Source organism: Microtus pennsylvanicus, chromosome 3 (genome assembly GCF_037038515.1).
Source record: "Microtus pennsylvanicus isolate mMicPen1 chromosome 3, mMicPen1.hap1, whole genome shotgun sequence".
NCBI lineage: Eukaryota > Metazoa > Chordata > Mammalia > Rodentia > Cricetidae > Microtus > Microtus pennsylvanicus.
Window position 1 is genome coordinate 120,415,957 of NC_134581.1, and position 24,629 is coordinate 120,440,585.

General features: G+C 42.3%; 1 protein-coding gene across 1 annotated transcript in view; it reads left to right on the plus strand.

Annotated features, from left to right (window-relative positions):
- Ints8 (integrator complex subunit 8) overlaps nucleotides 1–24,576 on the plus strand; it is a 47,689-nt gene extending 23,113 nt beyond the window's left edge. The window contains exons 14-27 of the mRNA XM_075966977.1: nucleotides 241–351; nucleotides 2,188–2,389; nucleotides 3,824–3,945; nucleotides 10,387–10,571; nucleotides 11,681–11,714; nucleotides 12,604–12,660; nucleotides 12,757–12,818; nucleotides 15,533–15,651; nucleotides 17,383–17,486; nucleotides 18,563–18,613; nucleotides 20,814–20,887; nucleotides 20,973–21,037; nucleotides 21,526–21,569; nucleotides 24,379–24,576. Coding sequence (XP_075823092.1) covers nucleotides 241–351; nucleotides 2,188–2,389; nucleotides 3,824–3,945; nucleotides 10,387–10,571; nucleotides 11,681–11,714; nucleotides 12,604–12,660; nucleotides 12,757–12,818; nucleotides 15,533–15,651; nucleotides 17,383–17,486; nucleotides 18,563–18,613; nucleotides 20,814–20,887; nucleotides 20,973–21,037; nucleotides 21,526–21,569; nucleotides 24,379–24,495 — 1,347 coding nt within the window. The 3' untranslated portion in view covers nucleotides 24,496–24,576. The remainder of the gene's footprint in view (nucleotides 1–240; nucleotides 352–2,187; nucleotides 2,390–3,823; nucleotides 3,946–10,386; nucleotides 10,572–11,680; nucleotides 11,715–12,603; nucleotides 12,661–12,756; nucleotides 12,819–15,532; nucleotides 15,652–17,382; nucleotides 17,487–18,562; nucleotides 18,614–20,813; nucleotides 20,888–20,972; nucleotides 21,038–21,525; nucleotides 21,570–24,378) is intronic.
- The last annotated feature ends 53 nt before the right edge of the window (nucleotides 24,577–24,629 follow it).

Here is a 24,629-nt window from a genome sequence, read left to right on the forward strand (position 1 = left end):
TGTAGCTTTTGGTTCCTGTCCTCGAACTAGCTCTTGTAGTCCAGGCTGGCCTCGAACTCACAGAGATCCGCCTGCCTCTGCCTCCCGAGTGCTGGGATTAAAGGCGTGTGCCACCACCGCCAGGCAATATTATTTTTTTTAAATGCAGTTGATGATTATTGAGAGATTCTCGCCTAGATTTGCCATCCGCTGTGTGTGTGCTTATGTATTTTAATTATTTATTTTAAAACTTTTTTTTAGTGGGAAGTACCTTCTGTATATAGTGGTGTTATCCTTGGAATTAAGGACAATTTGACAAGAGATTTGGTTTACATTCTCATGGCCAAAGGTTTACACTGCAGTACTGTCAAGGTGAGTGAAAATGTGTGTGAACACTTGTTCAGACCTGCTTCAGAGGGTAAAGTGCTTGGTGCATGGGTGTGAGAACTGGAGTTCAAATCCTCAGAACTCCATGAAGTCAGACAGGGTAGCAGGAGCCTGTAGTCCTCGTACTCCTAAACAGAAGACGCTCCAGAAGTCTGGGGTGGGTCAGCTTGCGAACTCAACAAGCACAGACACCTTGGCTCAGACCAATCCAAAGTTGTCTTCTTGACTTCCTCATACATGACATGGCACATGCACCACACACACATGTACATGCACGCGTGTAAATAATCAGGAGAAAGGAGTCAAAGCTGAGTGTTTCTTGCTTTGAAAAAAGAATTTTATCTTCAACTATGTGTTGGCATGTGTCTGTGTGTGGGCATGTGCATAATGTATACAGGTGCCCTAGGGTGCCAGAGGCATCCCGTGAGTCTAGGTACAGGAGGTTGTGAGCTATGAGACATGGGTCTTTGACTGAGTGTGTTCTCTGTGAGAGCAGCATGTGCTCTTGCCTGCTGAGCTGTCTTTCCAAATGTTAACATGCAAGATGGAATTCTAGAGCAGAGCACACCGTACAGGAGTGATGTGATGAATATGGATCCTGTATACATAGAGACCAGGAAAGACAGCAGTTTGCAAAGATGACTCTTTAATTATAGTACTTGCTGCTCTTGTAGGGGACCCAGGCTTGCTTTCCAATACCAATGTAATGACTTACCAACATTCTATATTCAGTTCCATGGGTTCTAATGCCCACTTGATGGACACACCCACTGTGCGTACGTCCAAACAAAACACTCATATGCACAAAATAAAAGATGCCTGGCAGTGGTGACACATGTCTTTTAAAAATGACTTATTTATTTTTACTTTATGTGCATTGGTGTTTTGCCTGCATGTATGTCTATGAGATGGTGTTGGATCTCCTAGAACTGGAGTTACAAACAGTTGTGAGGTGCCATGTGTGTGTTGGGAATTAAACCTGGGTCCTCTGAAAGAGCCTCCAGTGCTCTTAACCATCTCTCTAGTCCCAGTGGCATACACCTTTAATCCTGCGAGGCAGGCAGATCTCCCCGTTTGAGGCCAGCGTGGTCTAGAGTGAGTTCCAGGACAGGAAGTGCCATACAGTGAACCGTGCATTGAAACACCAAAAGAAAATGTCTAAGGAAAAGAGAAGCATTTGGGTGTGATGATACATGCCTTTAATCCTAGCATTTGGGAGGAAGAGACAGATCTCTGTGAGACTGAAGCCATTCTGTCTACATAGGAAATCCCAGACAGTATTAGCTGCATCTTGAGCTCCTAAGAAACAAGCAAATAAAAGACCCAAAAGACTAGAAGAACACTGGGGGTAGCCCCTGTAAGGCACTGAGAAGACCTTTTATTCTTAACGCATCATGGTTGGGGAAGTCACATTTTGGGGGAGAGTTAATACTAGTTTGCAGTGGGATGGGTAGGAAAGGAGTGAGTGGAACATAGATGATTACATTGATTTATTAGGTAGTTGTACAGTTAATAGGCAAGAAGTGGGAATGCGAAACCTATTTTAGGGTCTGTGGTCCAATTCTGAGTATCTTAGATGGAGAAATGTTCTTGTCATAACGTTTTATGTTTGCATAATATCAAAGTCTTTGTTACTGTATAATTTGTGTCCAACTTGTTTGGTAATACATGCACTTACAATATTGTAATCAATCAACAATAGAGAAATGGTACTCTAGCCTCTCTCCTAACTTCAGTGGTGACCACTCCAGCGCCTGTGAAGATCCACATTACTTTGGCTCCGGAGGACTCACTCAGGCTGGCCTCTTGCTTCTTTTATAGGACTTTCCCCATGCTAAACAGCTCTTTGCAGCTTGTTTGGAGCTGGTAACAGAGTTCTCACCGAAACTGCGGCAGGTTATGCTGAATGAGATGTTACTTTTGGATATTCACACCCACGAAGCTGGACTGGGACAATCAGGAGAGAGACCTCCTTCCGACCTTATTAGTAGGGTCCGAGGATATCTGGAAATGAGGCTTCCTGGTAAGGCAGGTGCACGTGTCCTTCACTGTTGGGGTGTGTGTTGGGTGGGGGTCTGCTTACCTGACTTTACCTCTACGGGAAAACTTCTATCCTGGAACAGTTTGGGTTTGGAGGTGACTTGAAAGCATTAGTGACTGGGAGAAACCATTGCCCTCTGGTAGGGACTAGACTCTGAAATCAGAGTGACTCAGCACTGCCCTGCTCACCCTCCTGGCTGTGCCTGGCAGCCCTTGTCATTGCTTGGCTGTAGCTGCATCCATCTAGTTTCTGCCCCATTCTCGTGTGGCTGATTATATATGTCCAAACAGCAGTAGCTGTAGTCCTCTGGGGTGTTACGAATGAGTGTGGTTATTATATTCTAATTTCCAGAGGGACCTACAGTTTTTAATGACAGACTTTCAACAGTTGTTGATCTCGTTCAGCTCTTTGTTAGTGTGATGTGTTCCATCTAGGTCGGAATGGGATTGCACCCAGGGCCTCACAAGCCCGGCCAGCACTTTACTGCTCAGCTGGAGCTCCAGCCGTGCTTGACATTGCTGAACTGATGTGAACAGCACGTGACGCCACTTTCTCTCTTTTTTCTCTCAAATGGTAGATTGTCAGTCAACACATAATTTATGCAAACTCTTACTTAACTGTTCAGCAACTTTTTAAATAGCTTAAGCTATTACTACTGTTCAGAATGAGAAGAAAAGTTTGTATTATTTCAAACGCTTCAGAGAAAAGCAAGGAAATGAGTTTTTCTTCCCATGGATACAGTTTCTATCTTTGCCTGAGTTATAATTATGGGCTTAGGTATTTGACTACAGTGTAGACTGAGTCAGTGCCACCGTGAGGGTCACAGTTGGTAGGCATGCTCTTTCTGGGGCCAGGAAGAACAAGTGTAAGGGTGCCTTTGCAGGTTCATTGAGAGACACTGTCTGAAAAAAAATAAGGTTGAGAGGGGATGGAGAGATGGCTCAGCAGTTAGGAGCACTACCTGCTCTTTTGGAGGAGGGTTTAGTTCCAACCACCCCATGGTGTTTTACAGCCTTGTAAAACTCCCGTTCCAGATCAGTGGCCTCTTCTGGGCTCAGGCACCAGTTTCATTTGACTCTCCATAGCATTGTCTTGACATTGTGACTTAGGATACATTATATTCTATTCCCAAAGTATATTATGATCTTGATACTGCTTTGAGTCACAAAAATTCACAACATATTTTGGTATATTTATTTCAAAGGAAACAATGCTTAAAATAAGTGTTGGTGATTTTTTTTAACCTCCCTTATTATTATTTGAAATACTTTTGTATTTTAAATTATTTTTAGCACATTTATTTATTTGTTCACTTATGCACAGGTAAGGTCTTTTGTAGCTCAGGATGACCTTGAATTTCTGATACCCGTGTTTCTACTTTCAGCTATTTCAACTGTTTCTTTCCTTGCTTTTTAGACATTCCTCTTCGTCAAGTTGTAGCTGAAGAGTGTGTTGCTTTTATGCTAAACTGGAGAGAAAATGAGTATCTTACCCTGCAAGTTCCTGCATTTTTACTTCAGAGTAATCCATATGTAAAGGTAATTAATGTTTAGGCTAAAATGGCTATCAGAGTGCTGGTATTTTATATCGTTAGTACTGTCTGTATTATTGTACCCATTTCATTTGTTTCTGTACTCTGAAATTTGTCTGATTTCTATGGTGCTGTGTTAGTTAAGGCAAGCCCTTGTCTGTTTGTAGTGAAGTGTGCATAGTTTTGGGCTGGGAATGTAGCTCGGTTTTTAGAGCTCTTTCCTAGCATATATGAAACCACAGTAATCCCTGCACCCTATAGTTTAGACAGTACAAGCCTCTAAACTTTTTTCTGATACCTTATAATGTAACATACAAACAGTATGAGGTTCAACAAACATTTTGTTGTAATTGTAAAGTAGCAGGAAGTTTCTTACCATTTCTTGGTTTGAATGCTAAGGTCAGACTCTGAACGGGTGGAAAACAAATTTCTATTCATTTTCCTGTTAGAGCAGTTATCCAGCTAGGCTTGATTTTGTTGGGTAGCCAACAATGATCTTGAACTTCTGGTCTTCCTGCCTTTGCTTCTTAGGAGCTAGTTAGGCATGCACTGGAGCTCATTTGAGTCCAGCTCTTTGAAGATCTGTGGAGTCTTCAGTTTTCTTCCTCTTTTACAGTTCATGAATGCCTTTGGGATTTCAGATATTTGCTGTCTCTTTAGTAAATTTTCTGGAATCTGCATTCTAATACCCAGAGTAACTTGATTGTGTCTAACACTCTCCCCATGACCTTTAATAATAAGCATCAGAACTTTGTTTTTTCATGGTTATTATTGTTTCTGTTTAGAATTGAAGTTTGCTGCTCATTGTTGAGACAGTACAGTAGTTCCTCTCTTGACTGCTCGTGGTCTTTGGGGTCATATACCTCGCGAGGCAGGCAAGCTCATGCTTGTGTAGTAATGTTTTTGGTTGTGATGTTTAAGGACACAGGAAGTTGTGTGACAGATTGATTGCATTGGTTATACAGGTTATCTCATTGCCTCCTGCAATCCCTTGATGTAGTCTAAAAGGAGGAAGACTGTGGTGACCTTGTTAAAAGTCACCTGGTGATTAGGTGATTAGGGCTCCTTCCGTAACTGGCTCCTTCCTCTTTTGATAATACTAAGAAGAAGCAGAAATATAGAGTGAGAATTATGCTTTGAAAATATGGTTTGGAGCAGTTTCTTCCAATTTTAGGTGGGATGTGTGTATGTAAGAATGAGGAACGGTGAGGAGAAGCTGTCCGTTTCTGAGGTAGGAACTGAGTGACTTTAGCCGTGTCTGTGTTCTCTGTTCCATATGCACTTTGTCTTTGTGACCGAGTCTCGGTATGTAAATCTGGCTGCCCTGGAGTTCATGGTCTTCCATCTCAGGTTCCTATCAAGTGTGGAGGTCTAGGTGTGTATGCAGCTCCTGCCCTCCCAGCCCCAGCCTGCTTTCTTTTTGAATAGAAATTATCTATTAAGAGAAGCATCCCTGAGAATGTGACTAACTAGTGGGACCAGGGCAAAACCACGCTTTCTTTAACACAATACCATTAAATAATCAAAGGAAAGGGAAACTCCTTAGCAGATGACTAAAATAGTCCCTTTTGAAATAATACGAGCTGTCTAGTCTCCTCCTTGTGCCAGTAGGGAGACAATGCAGACACGGGGCGGGGCATACTGTCATCCGTCACACAACTCGGAGGAGGCCACGGCTGCTGATGGTGGCAGGAGTGCCCTCTTGTAGGAAAACAACTCAGTTACTTTTTTAAAAAAATGTTTATTTACTTACTTCCAGAAGAAGTCATCCAATTCCACTAGAGATGAGATTCCATCTCATGTGGGTGCTGGGAATTGAACTCAGGATCTCAGGAAGAACAGCCAGTGTTCTTAACTGCTGAGCCATCTCTCCAGCCCATGCCCCCCTTTTTTTTACATTTTAAGAAACATCTTTTTTTTTTTTATGTTTATGGGTGTTTTGCTTACATGCATGTCTGTATACTTGCATTTCTGGTGTCCTCAGAAGTCAGAAGACTGCATTGGAGCTCTTTTAACTTGAGTTATGGATGGTTGTGAACCACCATGTGCGTGCTGGGAGTGAAGTTGGGTCGTCTAGAAGAACAGCCAGTGCTCCTAAGGGCCCACATTTAAGATTTTTAGTTTGACCTACAGGCCTTTTAAAGTGTGAGTGCTTCTTTGGCAGGTGCATGTCTCCTGCGTGTTCTCGGTTTCTCCTCCGCATCAGCCACCTCTGCTCACAGCTCACAGTGCTCTGTGATACCTTTCCCTTCTTCTGTTCTTTGCACATGCTGTCTGCTGGGGTGGCCCTCCCCGCTTAGCTCATGCATTTCCCGTAGTTGGGCATTCCTTTGGGATGCCAGCTCACAGTAAACAATGTGGAAACTCAATTATGAGAGCTTGGCCTTAGCTTAGGCTTGTTTCTAACTAGCTCTGTAACTTCAGTTAACCCGTTTCTGTTCGTTTACTTTCTGCCTCGTTGCTTTATTACCTCACCTCTGGACTGTCCATCCTGCTTGCTCTGCATCTGCTGGCATCTCTGCCCTCTCCCCAGCATCCTCTCTGCCCTGAAATCCTGCCTAGCTATTGGCAATTCACCTTTTTATTAAACAAACCAGAGTGACATAGCTTCTCAGTGTACAAACAGATTATTTCACAGCAGCTTCCTTCTTTCTTTTCTTTCTTTCTTTTTTCCGTTTTGTTTTTCAGGACAGGGTTTCTCTGTGTAACAGCCCTAACTATCTTGGAACTCACTGTGAGATCCACCAGCCTTGCCTTCTGAGTGCTGGGATTAAAGGTGTGTACTACCACCGCCCAGCAGTGTTGACATTTTTGTTTATGCTGTATAATGTTGACAGAGGTTTCTGTCCTGCCCGGTCCTGCAGCCATTCAATCCCAAAGAAACACACAGAGGTCTACATTAATTATATACTAGTTGGCCTATTAGTTCAGGCTTTTTTTTTTAATATTTACTTATTATGTATACAATATTCTGTCTGTGTGTATGCCTGCAGGCCAGAAGAGGGCACCAGACCCCATACAGATGGTTGTGAGCCACCATGTGGTTGCTGGGAATTGAACTCAGGACCTTTGGAAGAGCAGGCAGTGCTCTTAACCTCTGAGCCATCTCTCCAGCCCCCTAGTTCAGGCTTTTTATTAACTAACTCTTACATTTTAAATTAACCCATAATTCTTGTCTGTCTTAGCCATGTTTCTTGGTACCTTTTATCAGTGAGGCATTCTGTTTTTACTTCCTCTGTGTCTGGGTGGGTGACAAATGCAGAACTGAGTCTTCCCAGAATCCTCCTGTTCTGGTAGCCCTGCCTGTATTTCCTCCCTCGCTACTGGCCAATCAGTATTTTATTAAACAAGTGACAAATCTTTACAGGGTACAAAACCATTGTCCCATAGTAGGATAATAGTCTGTGAGATAGGGAGTTCTTGAAAGCAGTTAATTTTATATCTTTTTTTTTTTTTTTAAAGATTTATTTATTATGTACACAGTGTTCAGCCTCCATGCCTGCAGGCCAGAAGAGGGCACCAGATCTCATTACAGATGGTTGTGAGCCACCATGTGGTTGCTGGGAATTGAACTCAGGACCTCTGGTAGAGCAGTCAGTGCTCTTAACCTCTGAGCCATCTCTCCAGCCCATATCTTGTATTCTATATACTACCCGAAGTAGGTGCTCAAGAGGGTTTATAGAGTTCATTTGATTTAAGGTGCTTAAGATTTTTTGGGGGAAAATGTTTTCCCTCCTGTAACAAGTTTTTGTTGTTGTTGTTGTTTTGGTGTGTGTGTGTGTGTGTTTTATTTTTTAAAATGATCTTATTTTACACACCAATTCCAGTTCCCTCTCCCTCCCATCCTCCCGGTCCACCTACCTTCTCCCCAACTCCCCGATCCACTCCTCAGAGAGTGTAAGGCCTCCCATGTGGGGGGGAGGTCAGCAAAGTCTGTCTCATCACTTGAGACCAAGCCTTTCCTCCCTGTATCTTGGCTGAGCAAGGTATTCCTCCACAGGGAATGGCTCAAAAGAGGTAGTTCATGTACTAGGATTAAATTTTGGTTCCACTACTAGTGGCCCACAGGCCGCCCAGCCTTACAACCGCCATGCACATCAGAGGCCTAGTTGGTTCTGTGCAGGTTCCCAGCGTCAGTCCAGAGTCAGCGAGCTCCCACTAGCTCAGGTCAGCAGCTTCTGTGGGTTTACCCATCATGGTCTTGTTCCCTTTCTTATAATATTGCTCCTTTTTTAGGACTGAACCAAGGTGTTGGGCCCAGTACTTAGTGTAGATCTCTGCTTCTCTCAGTTACTGGATGAAGGGTCTTTATGAGTCTGATTACAGGGCCCCTCTCCACTATTGCTTAGAGGCTTAGCTGGGCTCATCCTTGTGAATTCCTGAGAATTTCCCTGGTGCCTGGTTTCTTGCTAGCCCCATAATGGCTCACTCTTTCAAGATATCTCTTTCCTTGCTCTCCCTCTCTGTCCTTCACCCAACTCAACCTTCCCAGTCCCTCATGTTCTTCTCTCTGCTCTCCTTCTCCCCTCCCCACTCCTCTTCCACCCACACCACCAATTTACTAAGGAGATATTGTCAACTTCCCCTTCCTGGGGGAATCCATGTATGTCTCTCTTAGGGTTCTCCTTGTTTTCTATTGAGACAGATTTTTTTTTTTTTTTTTTTTTGGTTTTTCGAGACAGGGTTTCTCTGTGGCTTTGGAGCCTGTCCTGGAACTAGCTCTTGTAGACCAGGCTGGTCTCGAACTCACAGAGATCCGCCTGCCTCTGCCTCCCTAGTGCTGGGATTAAAGGCGTGCGCCACCAACGCCCGGCTTATTGAGACAGATTTTAATGTGTGACCTGGGTTGGCTTTAAACTTGGTAAATAGTCCAGGCTAGCCTTACACTTGAACTTCTTCTGCCTTAGCCTCTCCTAAGTTAGAAATGACCACTACTTCAAGATCTTGCCTTTAATTAACTATTTTCCAGCCTAGTAAATTCAGTGACCTTCCGCTGGTGTACCAGTTACTTTTGTGTTGCTGTGATCAAACCCGAGCCACAGCAAATACTCAAGTGTATGGAGGGTCAGGTGTTTGGTCCAGTTTGGTGGGTACTGGGTTTCCTGGTGCGCTTGATCCTACCATGCTGCATTTTCTGTCTAGCTGGCTGAAGAGCTTCCAAGGGGCCTTGTTGTGTGATGTTTTACTCTGGACTCTGTAGTCGTTTGACTTTTTTTTGTGTGTGTGTGTGGGGGGGGGCACCACCCATCTCCTGAATAAATCGCACACAGAGGCTTATTCTTAGTTATGAATGTCTGGCCTTAGCTTGGCTTGTTTCTTGCCAGCATTTCTTAATTTTAAATTATCTCATCTATCTTTGGCCTCTGGGCTTTTATCTTTCTATATATTTCTATATACCATTTCTTTCTTTCTTATTCTATATTTGGCTGTGTAGCTGGGTGGCTAGCCCCTGAAGTCCTCCTCCTTCCTCTCTCGTTCCCAGATCCTTTTTTCTCCCAGATTTCTCCTCATATTTATCATCTCTGCCTTCCAGCCCCACCTATTCCTCTCTCCTGCTTCGCTGTTGGCTGTCTAGCGCTTTTATTAGACCATCAGGTGTTTTAGACAGGCACAGTAGTAACACAGCTTCACAGAGTTAACCAAATGCAGCGTAAACAAAATCGCACACCTGAAGATAATATTCCCCGACAGGGCCTCTGCTTTCTTTGCCTTCTCTTTTGTTATAGGAATCCTGAAGTTCAGATGCAACATGTCAGCTTTTTGTTTTGAACATGGGCTTTAGGGATCGCACTGGGGTTTATCAGGTAGGGTCAGGCTGGCAACAAAAGTTTTTTTTTTTTTTTACCCCACTGGGCTATCTTGTTTGTTTGTTTTGGTTTTTTGATGCAAGGTTTCTCTGTGTTTAGCCCTGGCTGTCCTGAAACTCGTAGACTAGGCTGGCCTTGAACTCACAGAGATCCGCCTGCCCCTGCCCACAGAGCGCTGGGATTAAAGGCCAGTGCCACCACATCCAGGCCCCACTGGATGTTGCGGGAGGTCCGCCGCTCCCCATATTACTACAACTGGACCATCTTATTGGCCTTGAATTTGATTTAAACTTGAACCCTCTCCTATTTGGGGCCCTTTTCTCTCTGATGTTCACTTTCAGTTCTAGTCCTTATTCCAGAATTAGTCCTGCATCTTTGGGCCTTAGATCAACCACTTTCTGTATCTTAATTTTATCTTGACTGAGGCCTCAGTGAAGCATGTAAAAGGTGCTTTTCACCAAGTCTGACACCTGAGGTTGATCCCTGCTTCCCATATGGTGGAAGACATTGTATTGGAATCTGAGCATAAATGTCTGAATGTTTGGTAGGTTCCAGTCATTCTTCCAATGTGCCCTTCTTACAAGATTGTCGTGTGAATTGGATTTTCTTTTATATATTTTTGTTTGGTTTTCACATTACAGCTTGGACATCTTTTAGCAGCCACCTGCAAAGAACTTCCAGGCCCTAAAGAGAGTAGACGGACTGCGAAGGACCTTTGGGAAGTTGTTGTTCAGATCTGCAGTGTGTCTAACCAGCACAAGCGAGGAAGCGATGGCAGGGTTAGTCTAATAAAGCAGAGGGAGTCCACGCTGGGAATAATGTACCGGTATGTTTCTCTTGTGATGTCTTTGCATTGCATTACACTCTTGTGAACTGTAAAGACAGATAATCTAGAGCTGTGGTGAAGCTGCGTTAGTATTTCCTAATGTTCACAGGGCTGCGGGTTCATCTGTGCAAAACAAAACCCAAGATGCATAACTAATACATTATACATATACGTATGTATAGGCACATGTATATATGTATAATAATCTGGTCTACAAGAGCTAGTTCCTGGACAGGCCCCAAAGCTATAGAGAAACCCTGTCTTGAAACACCCCCCCCCCAAAAAAAAAAGGGAATTCTGGAGAGGAATTCAGTGGAGTGCACCTTTAATCACAGTATTTGGGAGACAGAAAAGAAGGTGGATCTCTCTTGAGTTCGAGGCCAATATCGTCTATATCGTGAGTTACAAGACAGCCAGAGCTACATAGTGAGATTCTATCTCAAAAACCAAAAAGGAAAACAAAAAAGAATTGTGGGCTGGTGAAATGCCCACTGTGTAAAGGCATTCCCCACTAAGCCTGATACCTCAAGTTCTGTGCTACCCTTAATTCTGCGGTGCTCCTTTTTGTTTAAGAAGACTGTCTATCAGCAATTTATTTATTTGCCTGCTTTGCTTGGGGGTGGTTGCACATGTGCGGAGGTCAGAGGACCACTGGACAAGTTGGTCTTTCCTGTTTTCTCATGTGTGCTCCAAGGATCCAGTTCGGGTCATCAGGCTTATCAGCACGTGCCTTCACCCCCTGGGCCATCTTGTCAGCCCCAGCAATTTAGTGTCTTCTCTGTCACTTCAAAATCAACAGTGTCTGCGGTTGGATAATATTGAGGCATTTGTGATTATGACAATGGGTTTGTCTTACACTTCTTTTTGGTTTTTTGAGACAGGGTTTCTCTGTGTAGCTTTGGCTATCCTGGAACTCTCTCTGAAGACCAGGCTGGCCTTGAACTGAAAGATCCACCTGCTTCTGCCTCCCCAAGTGCTGGGATTAAAGGCGTGCACCACTAGCCTGGCTAGACTACTGTTCTAACTAAGATGGGGAGTAAAGCATTACACAGTTATATTCTTTATGTTACTTTAATGTCTGATATTAATTATATATACTTTTTTTGTAGGAGTGAGCTACTTTCTTTTATCAAAAAATTACGGGTAAGTTTTTAACATAATTAGTGAGTTTTATAAGATTTCCATATTCTGGTTGATCCCTAACGTGTTTTTCTGGAGTGATCTTTATTGAGCAAGGATAATCTGAATCAAAAAATGAAGTTTGCTTGCTGGTTTTAATAAATATAGTGCCCCCCCCCCCCTTTTTGGGTTTTTCGAGACAGGGTTTCTCTGTGGCTTTGGAGCCTGTCCTGGAACTAGCTCTGTAGACCAGGCTGGTCTCGAACTCACAGAGATCCGCCTGCCTCTGCCTCCCGAGTGCTGGGATTAAAGGCGTGCGCCACCGTCGCCCGGTTTAGTGGTCCCTTTTTAAACTAAGTCTTAGGTTAACTTTGGTGACATAACTTGGGCTTCATCTTTTAAATACCATTTTAAATAAATACATAGTTTAATTTTGCAAGTAGCTAGAAGTCTTGGAAAGATAGCAAAAGTCACATCAAAGGTACGCTGTGGGCGTACTCAGTCAGTGACTTAGTGTTTGCTCAGGGGGTTGGGTTCAGTTTCCTAGCAATTCTCTCCCAAAAATGTGGGAAAGAAAAGAAGACAAAAAGATAGAATAGTGATTTTAAGTCAGGGATATAAATGTGATGATTTCAGTGTATATTACGTGCTGTGACTTTATTCTGAAACTGAAAGTGACTTTTAGTATACTTGGGCTGGGTGGTGGTTGCCTGTACCTTTAATCACATCACTTGGGAGGCAGAGGCAGGTGGATCTCTGTGAGTTTGAGGCCAGCCTGGTCTACAAGAGCTAGTTCCAAAACACTGAGAAACCCGGTCTCGAAGGAAAACAAAAAGTACTTGTCTCTCAGATTGACAGGACACACATACCAGCACACATACTTTTTTAATATTCTTGTGTTTCTTTCTCATAGGAACCGCTGGTTTTGACTATTATTTTATCACTCTTCGTGAAGCTTCACAATGTTCGGGTCAGTATCTTGTAATTTCAGTTAAAAATTATTTGAAAGGTATTTTTAAAAATCATACTGCTTAAAAAATAAAAAGCACATTTTTCTTTCTAAAAGGAGGACATTGTGAATGATATCACAGCTGAACACATTTCTATCTGGCCGTCTTCCATTCCTAAGTAAGTAGTACTCTGTGCTTAGAGTAAGTCACACATTCAGACATCTTTTGTGTGGCGTAGATCCCTGCGGTAAAGAGTGGAGAGATTCCACAGAGATCTGCTGTGTGGCGTAGATCCCTGCGGTAAAGAGTGTTGAGATTCCACAGACATCTTCGTGCTTTTCTGCTGCTGCTGTTATTTTCCTTGTCATTAGAAAAGTGATTTATTTCCTAATTCCTTGTAGATCTTTTCTGTTGCTATGATTTTTATCATCAGTCTCCCGACCCTTTTGGCTGTCATAGGACCAGCCCCTCCATTCACCTTCCTTCCTGTGCATGGGTTTCTATGTAGTCTAGGCCAGTCTTGACCTCTCAGTCCTGTTTCAGTCTCCCCAGTTACCGGAGTGGAGCATCTTGGCAGTTGTATGGCCTAGTTTTTGTCTCAGACTTCTGCCGTCCTACGCTTATTATGTTCCCAACCTCATTTTTTAAAATTTTTCTGACATCTTTAAGTAAGAAAGGATTTGGTAGGTTGGGAGGAAGGTAGCACAGTGGATAGGAAGAGTCTTCTGCACACAGAGACTGAAGAGCAGGTCTGGAGTGTGCTATGCTCATCATTCTAGAGCACTGGGACCCAGGAGGATGGAATTGATGGATGAGCTGGACTAAAGTCTCATGCAGTAGCCAACTTTATCAGGGCATCAGACAGTTTGTACTCTGAGGGATAAGAGTCACAGAGTAAAGTGTCCCTGTCACAAGGCAGGCTGTGGCAGACAAGTCGTAAGTGGCAAAACACATGTTTTTTCGTAAAGCCCCATGAACAAAATAGCCTGTTGTGATGAATATTCTCAAGTACACTCACTCGGACCCCCTACCCATGGGAGGGCACAGAAGCTTAATCCAGGAACAGTTCTGTAGTTTTGAAGAACCTGGGCCACAAGACTCTTGTGTTGCTTTCTTTGTTTCCTCACAAGCACTTAGGAATCTCCTCAAACGACTGCATTCTTGGACTGTCTGGACAGTGCCGCGTGCCTGTTATCCCAGCACTCAGCAGGCTGAGACAGGAGGATGACCAAGCTTGAGGCCAGCTTGGACTACCTAGTGAGGTCCCCCCACCCCTTCCCCCTCAAAAAAATGAGGGAGGGAGGAGAGCAGCTGTGTCACATCCAGCAGTCTGGACAGTGTGTCTCCGTGACCTCTGTCCACTTACTTGTTTGCAAAGGAGCCCTATGTTTTCTTACCCAAGTCATGTGCGCCCCAGCACCCAGGCTGCAGATTGTACTGTGGGTGTTTCTGATCTTATACACAATTTGCTATACGATATAGCATTCCAAGAATCAGACAATTATGTATCCTGCTTCTTTGTCTTGAATGGTACTGGGAATTGAACTCAGAATCAATGCTAGGCAGACATCCTTCACCTGAGCTACATTCCCAGACCCTAGTTTTGTCTTTTTAACTGGCTTTAGTGAGTAAATCTGTTACCTATGTCACCTCTGTGGGTTAGATTCAGACTGTCACAGTCGATTTCCAGCTCATGTTCATAAGAAGCAAACATGGCTTGTACTGGAGCCCTGAAGCATGCCTCTTTGTGCACTAGGTATGTGACTGTGAGCAACTTGATTTTTTTTGTCTGAATTCTTCATTGCTTGAAATGTGAGAAATAAGTTAGTGCAGCCTTTTTTAAAAAAAATATTTATTTATTATGTATACAATATTCTGTCTGTGTGTATGCCTGCAGGCCAGAAGAGGGCACCAGACCTCATTACAGATGGTTGTGAGCCACCATGTGGTTGTTGGGAAGTGAACTCAGGACCTTTGGAAGAGCAGGCAATGCTCTTAACCACTGAGCCATCTCTCCAGCCCCGTAGTTAGTGCAGGCTTAATTGCTGTCCTTTATGATGGTAATACTTTAAGTTGATTCTGAAAAAAAGAAAAGATTTGAACAGAAAATATATTTTCCTGATCAGGAGTTCTTATGGATTCCTAAGATGTGACACTGGATTAAGTGTTACTGTTTAACACCGCTTATCACATAAACAGGGTTCTTTGACCTGTCAACATTTTATAGATTTAGCGAAATAACATAAGTCAGTCTAATTCCTTTAGTTGTGAATGTAGAACTGGTTGTTTGCTGACAGTACTGCCAGTCTTCATCGTGCTGGTGTAGCCGTGAGCCATGACATAGTCTAACAATTCCTTAGGCTCGGGATTGTTCTGTCACATTTTCTTGTAGAGGGCAGCAGCCTCTGAGCCTGAGACCTGGGTCCCTTTTCACTAAGCCCTTTTCACTGGCTTCTAGGAAAGAGGAGCAAGGAACCGCTTTCCTGGGTGCTGGCTTGGCTGTATGCAGGCCAGAGCATCTGGCTTTTCCCTACTGCTGTGTTTGACTGCGTTGCTATGTAAAGCACTGAATGCGTATTTGCCTCCCTAACCTGCAACCTCATTATGGCCAGTGAAACACCCAATGCAGAACACACTCTTAGGAGAAATCCTGGGTAGACTTCAGGTCACATAACAGTGTTCGTTAGTATTCCAGCCGTTGGTTTTTGTGATTTCTCTAAGGCAGAATTTTGTTGTAGCTCTATGTAATGCTAAATGGAGGTAAAGGCTGTGTCATAGTGTGCCTATTTACATTCTGACTGCGTCTTTGTTTTTTAATCAATGTATGTATGGAATTTAAAAGTCTTTGAAAATAGAGATAATTTTCAGATAATGTGTGACACTTTTTTTCAGCCTCCAGTCTGTGGATTTTGAAGCTGTGGCAATCACAGTGAAAGAGCTAGTTCGATATACACTCAGTATAAATCCAAATAATCATGCTTGGCTTATCATTCAAGCAGATATTTATTTTGGTAAGTGAGAAATTCATTGCTTTGTTTGTGCCAGGTCCTCTGGAAGAGGACTCTTTCCTAACCTCTGAGCCATCTCCTGAGGTCTCGCAATGTCAGCGAGGCGTGTTTGTAAAATTGATGTTTAAAACCTTACCCTGGGCCGAGAAGGATGGTGGAGTGGGTAAAGGTGCTTCCTACCAAGCCTGATGACCAGGGCCCGTATGGACTGCATATGTGCTAGGGTGCGCACACACCCAAATAAATAGTATAAATAAGTGTAAAAATTCTAACTACGTGTGGTTCCTCATCCTTTTAATCTCAGTACAAGAAATAATAAAATAAAAATAAAACTTTTATGTATCCAATAATTTTTGTGCCTCCCCCCTCCCCCCAGGGATTGTCTGTAGCTTTGGAACCTGGTCTGGAACTAGCTGGCCTTGAACTCACAGAGATCTGCCTGGGATCTGCCATCACCACCAGCATTGGGTGTTGTTGTAAGAGTTGAGATATGGTCTTTTGTAGCCCATTTTGGCCTGGGATTCATGACTTGACTGAGGATTGCCTTAAACTTCTCTCATGATGCCTCCCCTTCTCAAGTGCTAGGATTGTAGTTGTGCACCACAGTAGTCAGCTACTGCTTGTTTTTAACACTTATTTTCACCCTAGCTGTCCAAAGAATGCATTGCCAAACCCAAATGTCTGATTGCACACTGGATATGTAGATTCTAAGATACATTCAAAAATTAGAATATATTTCTAGTCTGGATATATGGGAAATAAAAATCTCTGTTATAATAAATCTTGTAGTTATCAGGCCGTGGTGGTGGTGTGCACCTTTAATCCCAGCACTCAGGAGGCAGAGCCAGTGGATCTCTGAGTTCAAGTCCAGTCTGCTCTACAGAAAGAGTTCCAAGATAGCCAGGGCTACATAGAGAAATCGTGTCTCGAAAACTAAAACTATATATATTGTGTACTATTCTGCTTGCATGTCTGGCCGCAAGCCAGGAGAGGGCTCCAGATCTTATTACAGATTGTGTTGTGAGCCACCATGTGGTTACTGGGAATTGAACTCAGGATCTTAACCAGTGCTCTTAACCTCTGAGCCATCTCTCCAGCTCCCTTTACTGTAAATTTAATGAGAAATCTGAGCTAGATTTTGTCTAATCAGTCTTAGGATGTAAATGATTTATTGTATCATTTTGAAAAGTCTTGTTTTTTTAAAATTTTTTTTTAATATATAAAGGCAGTTTTTCACAATGTTATTCTGAATAAAAGTGTTATCATTCCTTAGCCAGATGCAAAGTTTTACCGTTTTTAAAAATAACATTTGTGTGCCAGGTGGTGATGGTGCACACCTTTAATCCCAGCATTTGGGAGGCAGAGGCAGGTGGATCTCTGTGAGTTCAAGGCCAGCCTGAACTCACAGAGGTAGTTCCAGGACAGCCAGGACTGATGCACAGAGAAACTCTGTCTCAAAAAATCATTTAAAAAAGCCCAACCCCTCCAAAAAAACATTTTATGTGTGTGTATATGGCATACATGTAGATTTCAGATAACAATTGTGGAAGTCACTTCTCTCTTTTTACCATGTGGTCCCAAGGGTCAAACTCGGGTGGTCAGGCTTGGTGGCAGCACCATTTATTTGCTGAGCCATCTTGCTGGCCGCAGAATTTTATCTTTAACTTGTTTGAATCTGTTTCTACTCTTGTGTTTTATTGGCAAGTCACTCTTTCCTCCTGCTTCCTGTTATAGCAACAAATCAGCATTCGGCAGCTCTTCACTATTACCTGCAGGCTGGAGCTGTGTGCTCTGACTTCTTTAACAAGGCTGTGCCTCCTGATGTCTATACAGATCAAGTAAGTTGTTTTTTGGACTTGCTTGCTTCTTGCCTAACTTCAGTGTAGAACTTCGCTGTTGCTGTGTATGTGATAAGAACACTCAGGTTGATGGCTTAGACCCTAGTGCTCCCCATTTGTTTGGTTTTGGTCCTTTGGAGGTAGTATTGATATATAGCTCATATTAGCCTGGAACTTCTAGTGTTCCACCTGCTTCAGCCTCCCCAGGGCTAGGATTACAGGCATGTGCCACCATGCCCAGCTTGTGTCTCCTTTTCAGGCACAGTATCTACAGTGCTTGTGGCATTGCCTTTCATGGCTACCCCTTTTGTGATAAGAACACCTGAAGTCAGGAATCAGCTGTTATGCGTACTTGTAACCAAGTCTGAGTAATACATATATCTTTAAAAGCAAACAAAAGTCTCTAAAACCCACTCTTTCTTGTTGCTGTTTGTTTCTGAGACAGGGTCTCTGTGTAGCCCTGGCTGTTCTGAAATTCACTCTGTTGATCAGGCTGGCCCCAAACTCAGAGATCTGCCTGCCTCTGCTGCCTTCATGCTGAGATTAGAGGTGTACACCACTATGCATGGTCTGTGAATCTGTTCTTTCTACATTTTTTAGTGCACATTGTAGTACCGTTGTGATCTCTCCTGTGTTAGTGTCTCACCCAGGACTCTTGTGTGCCACTCCAGAGCTATCCTGTTGAGCTACATCTGCAGCTCTAAGACAGTGAACCCCTCCCCTGCTGTCTGCTAGTGCTCTAGATGCACTCGGCTTGCTGACATACTCTGCCCTCCATCTCTAACTCAAACTACGTTATATTTTCCTCTTGTAATATATTTTGCTATTATATCTGATTAGACCACTAGTTTAACAATGAAAATTTTCAGTATTTAACAAGTCTTAAAAGTAATATTTAAAAATTTTTTTTATGGCATTGTAAACTAGTGAAAGTGAATGGGAAGCCCTGAGTTGTACACAGCTACTGTCCTCTCTTAGACTTCCTGCTCCTCTGCTGTTAATGTCTTGTTCCGGACTGGCACATGTATTGCAGTCAGTGCCAGCTAATTTTTAAATACTCGTTGTCTTTTTTGTAGGTGATAAAGCGAATGATAAAGTGCTGCTCCCTGCTGAATTGTCACACACAGGTTAGTTTGTGATGCTGTGACATTAGCTGCTATTCACGTGCTTATATGTAAATGCGTGCTGGGAAGTAGATTTTATTTTGTACCAGAATGGCTGTCAGTAGCTTAGCATTTTCTTAGCAGTTATAGAACTGAACTAGATGCAGGTAGGAATTTGTAAGCATTGACCATTAAACTTAACTGCAGAAGAAGCACTTTATGCTTTCTTAATATTTATGATGAGATATGTGTATTAGCCATTGGCAGTCAGCCAGGGTTGTGGAAAAATTAGAATCCTTATGCTGCTAGGAACTTGAAAAGGTGCAGCTTTGGCAAACTATTTGGCAATTCCATTTCTACTTAAATACCCAAGAGAATTAGAAAAGGTTGTACTTGAATGTCCATAGCAGCAACATTCACCAGAGCCAAAAAAAATAAAGAAAAAAACATCCTCGTGTCCATTAACTAATGTATGGTTGAGCAAAGTGTGATGTATCTGTACTTCAAAAGTCTGCAGCTATGTAAAGGAATGAATTACAGATGCAACACAGCATGGATTAACTGACAAACTGCGAAGTGAAAGACAGGGCTTTTATGGGTTCTGGTTCCACTTGTAAGAATGCTCACAATAGGCACCTCACTGCTTATCAGGGGCTTGATGGAAGAGAGTGGGAGTTCCTGTACTGGACTTTGAATCTCTTTAATATGCTTTAGAACTAATGGGGATGGTTATACAATTTTGTAAAGATATTAGACATCTGTGGGTGTTTTGTTTTTTGAGACAGGGTCTCTCTCTGTCTTGATGTCCTGGAACTCACTTTCTATATCAGACTGAGATCCACCTGCTTTGTCTCCCAAGAAGGGGGATGAAAGGTGTTAGCCAACTCCCTGGCCTTTTTTTTTTTTTTTTTTTTTTTGTTTATTTGTTGAGATAAGGATTCTTATGTACCTTTGACTGTCCTGTGTTTTATTTTTTAAAAAGATAAAATTTTATGGCATATGAACTAATACAAATAGTTTCTACTTTTTTTTTTTTTTTGAGACAGGATTTCTCTGTGTGGCCTTAGCTGTCCTGAAACTCACTGTGTAGACCAGACAGAGACCCGTCTGCCTCTGCCTCTCAAGTGCTGGGACTAAAGGCATGTGCCACCACGCCCAGCTTTCAATTTTTTAAGACTTATTTATACATAATAAGTATAATGTTCTGCCTGCATGCCTGCCTGCAGGCCAGAAGAGGGCACCAGATCTCATTGACAGTTGTGAGCCACCATGTGGCTGCTGGGAATTGAACTCAGAACCTCTGGAAGAGCAGCCAGTGTTCCTAACCTCATTGCCATCTCTCTAGCCCCTCAGTTTTTATTTTTAATTTCTGCTTTTTCTAATACTGGAGATGAACCCTGATCAACACAAATTCTACCAAGTGTTGTAATACTGACCCAACACTCTCAGTTCCAAGATAAGCACTCAGACCTATCTGCGTGATTGAACTAGATGCATTCTGTGTTTAGAGACTGGTGGCCTATTCCATGTCTGCCAGTTCTTAAGGGCATAGCTCCATGTGACTCATGTCCTTGAGTGCCAGGATGTTTGCTTGTTGTCAGCCTCCTTCTTCAGCTCATTTTTCAAATGAAGAGAGATCTAAAACTCTGTGATTTAGGTTACTGATGACCTAGCTTGTGGTTCAGATAGACACAAAAATCTTGCTTAAAGGTTTTTGAAACAAAAATTAAATGGGATCCACAAATATGAGCTGACTTTATCCAGCATGATTTCAAGTATTCTAAAGAATATATTTACGGGGCTGAATTATTGACTTGTCGTCTAAGGACAGTGAAGTTTTTCTCTTCCAGAGGATCTGGGTTCATGTCCCAGTACCACATGTCATCTCACAGCTGTTACTCCAGGTCTGGGGGATCTTGTTTAAGACAGGGTTTTTCTGTCCTGCACTCACTCTGTAGATCAGGCTGACTTTAAACTCAGAGATCCACTTGCCTCTGCCTTGCAAGTGCTGGGATTAAAGACCTGTACCACCACTGCCTGGCAGTTCTGGGGGATTTAACGTAGTCTTCTGGCCTCTTCAGGCCCCAGGCACACATATGGTGCTTACATGTACATGAAGACAAAATACCCACCACATAGAATAAGATAAATGTGAAAAAAATAAAAATTATTCTCCCAAACCAGGAAGGGTCACATTACCCTTTTCAAAAATTTGTTTCCATAGGTGGCAATTTTATGTCAATTCCTCAGAGAAATTGACTACAAGACAGCTTTCAAGTCATTGCAGGAACAAAACAGGTATGGATTTGTGTGTTGTTGTTTTTTTTTTTTTAAACATGGTGCTGAATAATTTCGACATAAGTAATGAGATTCTGTTTTGCAGCCATGACGCTATGGACTCCTACTATGACTACATTTGGGATGTCACCATCTTGGAGTACTTGACCTGTATCCTTCTATCAGTAAATGTGATATTACAGCAGTTCATGTCTGTAATTAAAGTATTTTGCCAGGGGTTAGGTAGCACACAATCCCAACACGAGAGAGGCAGGAGGATCTCTGAGTTCGAGGCCAGCCAGGGCTACACAGAGGAACCTTGACTTGAAAAACAGAAAACAAAAAACAAAAAAAAAGAAAGAAAGAAAGAAAGAAAAAAGTATCTTATGGAACATATTTTCCAACCTAAAATAAAAACAGTTCAGAATTTTAAAAATATATTACATATATGATTGTGTGTGCATATTCTGCAGTGTGAATATCACACACTCAACACTGAAGACAGCCTTGAAGTCAGTTTTCTTTTGCCATGAGTCTTGGGGTTGAGCTCCCATCATCAGATTTGACAGCAAATGATGAACCACCTCGCCAGCCTTAAAGAGTCAAGATCCTATCATGATATAACAGTCAGTTTTATTATTCTTAACTGACACGTTTAGATCTTCATCATAAAAGAGGAGAAACAGATAAAAGACAGATTGCTGTAAGTTGCTTTACCCCGTTCTGCAGTGATGTTGTTTTCAGAATATTAATTTAGATTTGTACCATTGAGCAAAGATTGTTTGCCCATTTACTGCCAGAATTTAGTTATCATTATCTACTTGTAATGTTATTTGACTTTAAACTATTAGAGCATTGTATTTACCTGTTGTAAATCTTCAAGTGAGTTTTCATCTCACTGGATCCTTATAGTGACTTACTGGTTTAGTTTTTCCCTTTGTTAACGTCAATACACATATCCCTACTATTGTTCAAACATGTTAAGAAGACTACTTCTCTGGGGAGGGACCTTTGGTGTTTTCTTAACTGGGAGTATTCAGGTTCCTCAGGTCTCTGCCTTGCTATTTTAGTGGTTAGCCTTCCCTGGACATCTTCTAGACTAGCATGCCTCCACTACCTTCCTACTCTTATTCTCTTTCTCTCTGCAACATCTGCCAACATTTGACATGCTATGTATTTATTTGCTCTTCTGTGAAGCCTTGTTCGTAGATAACTAGAATGGTGCCCAACAATTACTGAACAAGTACTTTAAATTTTACTTGTATCTTTTTTTTTAAACATTTCTGTGTATGTTTGGGTGTTATTTTAATAGTCAGAACAACTTACATTAGTCTATTCTCTCCTAGTATCTGAGTGTCAAAGATTGAAACTCAGGATATCAGGTTTGGCAGCAAGCTTTTACCCACTGAACATCTTGCTAGCTGTCTTAGGGTTTCTATTGTAGTGAAGATCCACCATGACCACGGGAGCTCTTATAAAGGAAACATTTAATTGGGACTGGCCTACAGTTTGCCTACTTGACTGAATGCTGTACATACATTGTGTTTGTAGTGTTTAAGTGTGGCCACACTTGTGCTATGGGGCACAAGAGGTGGTCAGAAGATAACCTTGGGTGGATCCTTGCCAGCAGGTAGAAACTTTAAGACAGGCTCTTTTGTTCATTGCTGGGTACATTAGACAATGGGTCTGTAGGGTTCTGGGAATTGTCTTGACTTCCCATCTCTTCACAGAGCATGATAGAATTACAGATGTGTCTCCCCAGTGTATGTGTGTGATGTGTACCACAGTATACATATAGAATTCAGAAGGCAGTTTTTGGGAAACTAGTTCTACCATGGCATCATCAGGCTTGCATGGCAAGTACTTTTACCAATGATCCAGCTTGCTTTTGTTCTCCCATTTACCTGGGGTTGGAAAGCAATAAATATTCTTAGTAGTCCCTTGGTATTTTTTTCTTTTTTTTGATTTTTCGAGACAGGGTTTCTCCGTAGCTTTTGGTTCCTGTCCTGGAACTAGCTCTTGTAGACCAGGCTGGCCTCGAACTCACAGAGATCCGCCTGCCTCTGCCTCCCGAGTGCTGGGATTAAAGGCGTGCGCCACCACCGCCCGACGTCCCTTGGTATTTTTATACTGCATCATTAAAAAACATTTGAGATTATATCATTTCTCTAGCCCTTTCCTCCCCAAGCCCTCTCATATACCCTTTCTTTCTCTCAAATTCATGGCTTTGAAAAAGTAATTGTTCCATGCATGTATGTGTATATATATACACACAATAATAAACAGATGAGGACTCTTCCCTGGTCTGGCCATTTCTTGAGGCCTTGTAAGCTTTGCCCTGTCCACTTTAGTTAGCATGTGTAGTGTCCTTGTTCAGCTCATTTTGTCAGGGTTTATGGGCTCCTAACACACCTAGGAGACACAATCTCACAGCAAACTCCCTTACCCTCTGGTTCAGAAAATCTTAAGAGCCCTCTTCCAAAATGATTCCTGAGTCTTACGTGTGGGAGTTACTTTGTAGATATATCTGTTGTGACTGGGTTTTCTGTAATGGTCTCTGGTGCAAAGAAGTCTCTTTGATGGGTATAAGGACAATAAAGTGGTTGAGGACTCTTTCAAGATCCATGGCTTTAGCAGCCTTGGGAGTTAGACAGGCTTCCAGTATGAGGCATGGTTTCCTTCCTGCTGAGTAGACCTTAGGTCCCATTAGAGAGCTGAAGGTTACTACCAAGGTTGAGTGACACTACTGCACCCTTGGGGATACTGTGCCATGCTGGTCGTGGTTCACAGGAAGCACAGCTAAGTAAGACTGTTGCTTGCTTACTTCCTTTGGAAGCTTGCACGATGCCTTCTGGTACCATAGGAGCTAGTCTTCACAAGACTTTTAGATCATCAGATACAGGTCAGGAGACTCTGGGCCCTGTGAAGTATACCGTGTCTTCAAGAGTAGGTAATTTACCTTCCTCTTTGAGAGGCAGCCAAAGACAACAGCCTGTGAGGAGACAGTTTTTCTATGTTACCCTAGTGGCCCTGGAACTCACTATGAAGATTAGGCTGGCCTTAAAACTATATTATTTTTAAAGCCCCATATCATTTATTACATTAGAGGCCACTCTTAGCCAGTTTTACTTACTACTTTTAATCTGTCAGGCATCTACACTGTCAAGTATTTTCCACAGTCTTATTATTTACTATTACCCGTTTTGTACACAGCCTCTTTTGACTTCTTTCTGTGTGGTTTGTGCTCCCACCCCCAGTCAGCCTCTTCCTTTCCTGCGTACCCATAAGCACAAAGGAATTTATTTAATGCAGTAAAATGCTCTACCAGGTTCTAACTATAAACTGTGGTTAAGGAAATCATAGTAGATCAACGCAACAGCTGTTAATTTTTCTGTAGCTCGTACATTTTATAATTGTCTAGTTATTTTAACTTTGACTTATGTGGACTACTAGGAAGACTTGTTTTTTTTTTTTTGTTAACTAAATTTCTGATAATACTTTTCTGTTTTAAGATCAAAGCCATTGGCCAAACAGAGTTGAATGCGAGCAACCCTGAAGAAGTATTGCAGCTGGCAGCACAGAGAAGGAAAAAGAAGTTTCTACAAGCAATGGCAAAACTTTACTTTTAAGCAGTTAGTTAATTTTTTAAACTTTTTATTTTTTAAACATGGGCTAAAAATAAACAGTATTAAAAGATTAAGTTTATATAATACATATGTACAATTTAGTGGTGTTTTCTTTTCAGACAAAAACTGAAGCAAAC